Here is an 8,084-nt window from a genome sequence, read left to right as displayed (position 1 = left end):
AAATACGTCCACATATTTTTTTGAAAGATATTTGGGCTTTGACAAGAGCTCATTAGTAAAACAAACAAACAAACAAACAAAAACACAAAAAACAACTTTAATTATTTTCCTTCCTATGTAGAGCTGAACAAAAATGCACACCCCACACACACGGTATACTTGCAAAATAATGGAATTTGTTTCTTGTGAAAAATTACCTCTAAAGACTTTGGAAGACATTGGACTTTCTTGCACATTTTAAGTTTCTAATGGGCAACAGGGATGAGGGGCAGGAACAAAGGATGGTGAAAGAAAAATTTTATATATATATAAAATTTAGGGCATTAAGATCCATCAAATTCTGAGATTAAAAGTCATGGGAATAGTTGTTACCATTTCCAAATATTTCTTAATAAATAGGGGCAAAATATTATAGTAGATATTTCAGGTTATTAAGCAAACTCTCTCTCTCTCTCTCTCTCTCTCTCTCTCTCTCTCTCTCACACACACACACACACACACACACACACACACATACCCTCAAACATATAATTAGAAACTGAATCAAATCAAATCATAGAGAAAGAAGATTGGGTGGGGAAAGGAAATTGAGACTATTATGAAGAGCTCTCTCTCCTTACCTTCATTCCTCTCATTGGGATTAGTGTAGATGGAAGCCAGGGTAAAGAAAGAAAAGATAACAAAAGCTAGTAAAATGAATGCCATTTCCAGGTTGGTAAATGGAAGTTCCATGAAAGACCACAAACTTCTTTACCTGCAATAGAAAGAAGACACTCACATAATAAACTCTGGTCCATAGAGCGCTTGAGTAACTATTTATTTTGTATTGAGATTTACTGAAACTTAAGATATTTCTGTATACTTGGTGATAGCAAAAATGGAGTGTGGTCCCTCTTTTGGAAATTTGGCCTCACCATCTGTGTAATTGAACTTAGACTTTACTGTGTAGATTGGAAGAGAATGTGAGACTGTGAATGACAGTCAGTTTATGTTTTGTGAGTTTTAGGGACTCTGGCATCAAAGATAGGATATATTTCATTTCATGAAGAAAAACAAATAATATATTTTGGTTTCTGTCTCACAGATCACACCCAGGTTCATAGTAAGTTCTTGTTCTGGAAATTACCCAGCATTTGCCAACCAGGTGATAAATATACCATTGAAGCAATTTTTAGTGAAGAAACCAGAGTTTTCAGAGTTACTGATCTAACCTAACCCAGATAAAGATAAATGTGTTAACAAGTCAACCATAAGAAAGTCCAATCTCAGACTCAAAAAAGGAGAGCTCCTATATTTAGAAAGGAAATCATAGTTCCACTGGGGGAAATTATAACATTACCTAGTTGGAAGTAACCTCTTTTTGTATGTCTTTCAATATTCACTATATAATGTAAAATATTTAAACCATTGTGGACATGTGTGGGAATGTTATAATTTTAAGACATGGAGAAAGAGATTTTACACCCTTCTACTGCAACTCCTCTTAAATTTTTTATTTACTGCCTATTTTAGGAAGCAATTTATTAAAGTCTTTCATTTAAGTTCTCAGGTTCCTTTGAATGTATTTTTTAAATGAGTTCATTATACCCTGTAATTCCAACCACAGGACTGGAAAAGGTCAGTTTTCATTTCAATCCCAAAAAAGGGAAATGCCAAAGAACGTTCAAACTAGTGCACAATTGCACTTACTTCACATTTTGGCAAGGTAATGTTAAAAATCCTTCAAGCTAGGCTTCAAATGTATGAGAATTTCCAGATGTACAATCTGGATTTAGAAGAAGCAGAGGAATCAGAGATCAAATTGCCAACATTCATTGAATCATAGAAAAAGCAAGGGAAATCCAGAAAAATATCCACTTGTGTTTTATTGACCACACTAAAGTCTTTGACTATGTGGATCACAACAAACTGTGGGAAATTCATAAAGAGATGGAAATACCAGACCAACTTACCTGTCTCCTGATAAAGCTGTATGCAGGACAAGAAGCAGCAGTTAGAACTGAACATGGAACAATGGACTGGTTCAAAATTGAGAAAAGAGTATGTGAAGGCTGTATAGTATCACTGATATTTAACTTATATGCAGATTTGTTGCTCTTCAGTTGCCCAGTCATGTCTATGTGACCCTGCGGACCCCAGGAAGCATGCCTGCCCTCCCTGTCCCTCACCATCTCCCACAGTTTACCCAAGTTCATGTTCATGTCTAGCCATCCCATCCTCTGATGCCCTCTTCTCTTTCTGCCATTGATCTTTCCCAGCATCAGGGACTTTTCCAATGAGTCATCTGTACACATCAGATGACCAAAATACTGGAGTTTCATCTTCAGCATCAGTCCTTCCAGTGAATGTTCAGGGTTGATCTCCCTTAAGATTGACTGGTTTGATCTCCTTGCTGTCCAAAGGACCTTCAGTAGTCTTCTCCAACACCACAGTTCGAAGGCATCAATTCTTTGGCATTCTGCCTTCTTTATGGTCCACCTCTCACAACAGTATGTAACCACTGGGAAGACCATAGCCTTGGATATATGGACCTTTGTCGGCAGAGTAATATCTCTGCTTTTCAACACACTGTCTAGGTTTGTTATCACTTTTCATATGCAGAGTACATCGTGTGAAATGCTGGGCTGAATCAACTCACAAGCTGGAATCAAGATTTCCAGGTTGTTATTAATAATCTCAGATATGCAGATGATACCACTTTAATGGCAGAAAGCAAAGAGGAACTAAAAGCCTCTTGATGAAGGTGAAAGAGGAGAGTGAAAAAGCTGGGTTAAAGCTCAACATTCAAAAATGGAGATCATGGCATCATGTCCCATCACTTCATGGCAAAAATATGGGGAAACAACAGAAACAATGACAGACTTTATTTTCTTGGGTTCCAAAATCACTGTAGATGGTGACTGCAGCCATGAAATTAAAAGATGTTTGCTTCTTGGAGGAAAAGCTATGATGAATCTAGACTGTTTTCAAAAGCAGAGACATCACTTGGCCTACAAAGGTCCATATAGTCAAAGCTATGGTTTTTCCAGTAGTCATGTATGGATGTGAGAGTTGGACCCTAAAGAGGGCTAGGGACCAAAGAATTGATGGTTTCAAACTGTGGTGCTGGAGAAGATTCTTCTGATTCCCTTGGGCTGCAAGGAGATCAAACCAGTCAATCCCAAAGGACATCAACCCTGAGTATTCATTGGAAGGACTGATGCTGAAACTGAAACTTCAGTACTTTGGCCACCTGATGCAAGAGGTGACTCATTGGAAAAGATTCTGAGGCTGGAAAAGATTGAGGACAAGAGGAAAATGGGGCGACAGAGGATGGAATTGTTGGATGGCATCACTGACTCAAACAGGATGAGTTTGACAAAACCCCAGGAGATGGTGAAGGACAGGGAAACCTCGTGTGCTGCAGTCGATGGGGTCATGAAGAGTCAGACACTGCTGAGTGACTGAACTGAACTGGGCTGAACTGAATATCCTATAATTGACAGATAAGATTTGAGGTGGGAGTTAGCTTTGCTGTCTTTCTTACATGCAATCTTCTAGTCGTTGCCATAGCAGAAGAGAAGTGGGTGAGGGGACAATAAGCTCTTAAAAATCTGCTGTTTTTGAACATATTTCAGATTTTTTGAACATATTTCTTACAATTGACTGTATAGTTTGTGAGATATTGATCAGAAGTCTGTAGCTTTTTGTAGTTTTGTTGGACAGAAAATTGGACATGAAATTTATGTATCATAGGTATGCATATTTTAAAATATGATGAGTACTACCAAGTGGAGTGGTAAGATGTATCTTGGAATTTTTTACATCCATGAACACTGGTCGAGCTTATTTTGGTTACTTATTCTGAAGCTGAGTATTATTGAATATGGCTCCACTGTCACTTGTTTAACCATTTGTATTGTTGAGAATTTGGATTCCCTCTAATATTTTGTCATTGCTAACAATGCAGTAGAAAAGATTTTTTGTACATATAACTTTGCACATTGATATAGATTTCTCTAGGAAAGATTTACAGAAGCAAAACTGCTGGATCCATAAAATATAGAAATACTTCTTCACAAATTTCCCTGGATTTTACAACCATACCAATACTATATGTAGATAACTGTTTTGCTATCCTTCCCCAACACTCCCTCTTTAGGATTCCCTTTCCCAATTTGAGTTTAAAAATACCATCTTGTGTTTAAATGGACTTTTCCCTGATTTCTGTTTAGATTAAACAGCTTTCCTATAATAATGCCTAGATTCTTAAAAATAAAAAAAAAAAACAAAACTGTGTATTCATTTGGCTGTGCCAAGTCTTAGTTGAAGCATGTGAGGCCAGTTCCCTGACCAGATATTGAACCTGGGCCCCCTTCATTGGGAGCAGAGTCTTAGCCACTGGACCACCAGGGAAATTCCCTGCCCAGACTCTTAAAATCACCATGATTTGACAGATTCTGTCTCTACTGACAAACATACTTTTGGGTTTTGGAAACATGACAGTGATGAAAAAAATCAGGACATTTATAGATAAATAGTACAACCTGTTCATTTTTATAAAATTCTGGCTGTACTGCAATAATAACATAATCACATTTTCCTACACTGATTTCCCTGAACCATCTAGAACACCCAGTTCCATTTTCTTAATCACTGTGTTGGACAACTCCTCCTCATGTCATCTCCATCTGAATGTGTAAGTTAGCCAGGTTTCAGTAGGGCAGGGGATGGATGACAGGAGGCAAAAATAATGAGGTTGGATGTATAGGTATCATAGAGATTTTAACTATACACTAGCAGTCATAAGTAACAGCTAACCTCAAATCCCTACCTCAGGCATGACAAGATCACAGAAAGAACAAAGAATAGGCCCATAGATGGGCAAGGGCTTTTCAGTTATGGTAGATTTAATTCTGTTAAAAATAAAATTTGAAAATATGAATAACAGAAAATACCATAAATAAAGAGAAGAGGTAGGTTGAATGACAATAGAATCTTTAATCCAAAGTATATAATGAGGGTCTACAAATTAGTGAGAAAATTACGAATGCCCAGTTTAAAAGTTAGTGAAGGTTACAGACAAGTTGTTCACAGAGCAGGCTATGTAAGTAATTAATCAGCATATGATAAGACTCTTAGTGTCAACATGATTCCCATAATTCTGCTCACAAGCTAATATATATCACCTTAGCATAAATAAGCAGAACTTGATGGGATTTATTCAAATGCACAAATCTTTAAAATAAGTAATATAGTTGTAAATAAGTTTATAATTTTTATAGTAAGTCAACATGTTATTGGCTGCCGCCAAAATCACATATACTTATTCGTTCTTCAGTTCACTTCAGTTCAATCACTCAGTCATGTCCATCTTTTTGTGACTCCATGGACTACAGCACGCTAGACTTCCCTGTCCACCACCAATTCCAAGAAATGCTCAAACTAATGTCTGTGGATTAAATGATGCCATCCAACCATCTTATCCTCTATGATCCCCTTTTTCTCCTGCCTTCAATCTTTCCCAACATCAGGGTTTTTTCCAATGAGTCAGTTTTTCACATCAGCAGGCCAAAAACATGGATTTTCAGCATTAGCATCAGTCTTTTGAAATGAATATTCAGGACTGATTTCCCTTAAGATGGACTGGTTTGATCTCCTTACAGTCCAAGAGACTCGAATCTTCTCTCCAACACCACAGTTCAAAATCATTAATTCTTTAGCACTTAACTTTCTTTATAGTCCAACCGTCACATCCATACGTGACTACAGGAAAAATCATAGCTTTGACTGGATGGACCTTTGCTGGCAAAGTAATGTCTCTGCTTTTTGATATGTTGTCTAGGTGAGTCATAGCTTTTCTTCCAAGGAGCAGGCATCTTTTAATTTCAGGGCTGCAATCACCATCTGCAATAATTTTGGAGATCCTAAAAAACATTGTTTTCCCATCAATTTGCCCAGAAGTGATGGGACCAAATGCCATGATCTTGGTTTTCTGAATGTTGAGTTTTAAACCACTTTTTCATTCTCCTCTTTCACTTTCATCAAGAGGCTCTTTAGTTCTTCTTCGCTTTCTGCCATAAGGATGGTGTCATCTGCATATCTGAGGTTATTGATATTTCTCCCAACAATCTTGATTCCACTTTGTGCTTCATCCAGTTTGGCATTTCCCGTGATGTACTCAGGATATAAGTTAAATAGTCAGGGTGACAATATATCTTAACAAAATATCTTGATGTACTCCTTTTCCTACTTGGAACCAGTCTGTTGTTTTATGTCCAGTTCAAACTGTTGCTTCTTAACCTGTATACAAATTTCTCAGGAAGCAGGTCAGATGGTCTGGTATTCCCATCTCCTGAATAATTTTCTACAGTTTGTTGTGATCTACACAGTCAAAGGCTTTGGCATTGTTAATAAAGCAGAAGTAGATATTTTCCTGGTACTCGCTTGCTTTTTCAATGATCTGAAGGGCATAAGCAATTTGATCTCTGGTTGTTCTGTCTTTTCTAAATCCAGGTCTAACGTGGAAGTTCATGGTTCATATACTGTTGAAGCCTGACTTGGAGAATTTTAAGCATTACTTTGCTAGCATGTGAGGTGAGTACAATTGTGTGGTAGTTTGAGCATTCCTTGGCATTGGCTTTCTTTGGGATTGGAATGAAAACTGATCTTTTCCAATCCTGTGGCCAATGCTGAGTTTTCCACATTTGCTGGCATATTGAGTGCAGCACTTTCATAGCATCATCTTTTAGGATTTGCAATAGTTAACTGGATTTCCATCATCTGCACTATCTTTGTATGTAGTGATGTTTCCTAAGGCCCACTTGACTTTGCACTCCAGGATGTCTGGCTCTACATGAGTAATCACACCACTGTGGTTATCTGGGTCATGAAAGTCTTTTTTTGTATACTTCTTCTGTATATTCTTGCCACCTCTTCTTAACATATTCTGCTTCTGTTAGGTCCATACCATTTCTGTCTTTTATTAAGCCCATCTTTACAAGAAATGTCCCCTTGGTATCTCTTATTTTCTTGAAGAGATCTCTAGTCTTCCCAATTCTATTGTTTCCCTCTATGTCTTTACACTGATCACTGAAGAAGGCTTTCTTATCTCTCCTTGCTATTCTTTGGACCTCTGCATTCAGATGGGTATATCTTTCCCTTACTATTTTGCCTTTAATTTCTCTTCTTTTCTCAGTTATTTATAAGGTCTCCTCAGACAACCATTTTGCCTTTTACATTTCTTTATCTTGGAGATAGGGGCAGTCCTAAGATAGCAGAGGAATAGAATGGGGAGACCACTTTCTCCCCTACAAATTCATCAAAAGAACGTTTAAACGCTGAGGAAATTCCACAAAACAACTTCTGAATGCCAGCAGAGGACATCAGGCACCCAGAAAAGCAGCCCATTGTCTTCGAAAGGAGGTAGGAAAAAATATAAAAGATAAAAAGAGAGACAAAAGAGGTAGGGACAGAGATCCATCCCAGGAAGGGAGTCTTAAAAAAAGAGAGAGAGGAGTTTCCAAACACCAGGAAACACTGTCACTAATGAGTCTGTGGCAAGCCTTGGAACCTCAGAGGGCAACACAACCAGGAGGAAATATAAATAAATAATTAAAACCTACAGATTACATGCCCAATGATAACTTCCAGAGGAGAAGCAGCGCAGACGCCTGCATCCACCACTAGCAAGCGGGGGCTGGGCAGGGAAGCATCGGCTGCATTGCTTAGGATAAGGACGGGGCCTGAATGCTCTGAGGGCAATCTGAGGGAAGTAACTTGAGATAGCAAACCAGACCATGGGATAGCTACCTTGTGAAAAGCCATAAACTAAAACACTGCCAGGCCAACTCACAGACAAAGGACTGACCAGAGCTAGTCGGCTGAGGACTGGCCCATCCCCTGCAGGAGATAGGCAGGTGAGGGCAGCCAGAGCCAGAATGGGGCAATACCCTAGAGAGGCCTCATCTACCAAACTGCAAGCAGGCTTCATTGCTAACCAAGAATTCTTGTGATTCTGGATGGTCAACATCCGCCTGAGAAGGTGCACTGGTTGTACACCTAGAAAACCGATTGGCAAGGAGGAGGGAGGCGGTAAGTTGCAG

At 38.5% G+C, this 8,084-nt stretch overlaps 1 protein-coding gene across 1 annotated transcript; it reads right to left on the bottom strand.

Moving 5' to 3' along the window:
• Nucleotides 1-423: 423 nt before the first annotated feature.
• SMIM31 (small integral membrane protein 31) lies at nucleotides 424-732 on the bottom strand. The gene is made up of 2 exons (XM_068963451.1): nucleotides 608-732; nucleotides 424-478 (listed from the first exon to the last, which is right to left on the bottom strand). The coding sequence occupies exons 1-2, from the start codon at nucleotides 730-732 to the stop codon at nucleotides 424-426; spliced, it is 180 nt and encodes a 59-aa protein (XP_068819552.1).
• Between the last annotated feature and the right edge of the window lie 7,352 nt (nucleotides 733-8,084).

This window comes from Capricornis sumatraensis, unplaced genomic scaffold (assembly GCF_032405125.1).
Source record: "Capricornis sumatraensis isolate serow.1 unplaced genomic scaffold, serow.2 scaffold10, whole genome shotgun sequence".
Taxonomy (NCBI): domain Eukaryota; kingdom Metazoa; phylum Chordata; class Mammalia; order Artiodactyla; family Bovidae; genus Capricornis; species Capricornis sumatraensis.
The sequence above is the reverse complement of the archived record's forward strand: the minus strand, read 5'-3'. Positions and strand labels throughout refer to the sequence as shown.

What these genes read in the sequence shown, in the direction of transcription:
- SMIM31 (XM_068963451.1), bottom strand. Translation starts at nt 732, where the DNA reads ATGGAACTTCCATTTACCAACCTGGAAATGGCATTCATTTTACTAGCT. An exon ending in AATGAAGGTAAGGAGAGAGA is followed by an intron (nt 479 to 607) that starts GCTCTTCATAAT and finishes TGTGTGTGTGAG; the next exon opens with AGAGAGAGAGAGAGAGAGAG.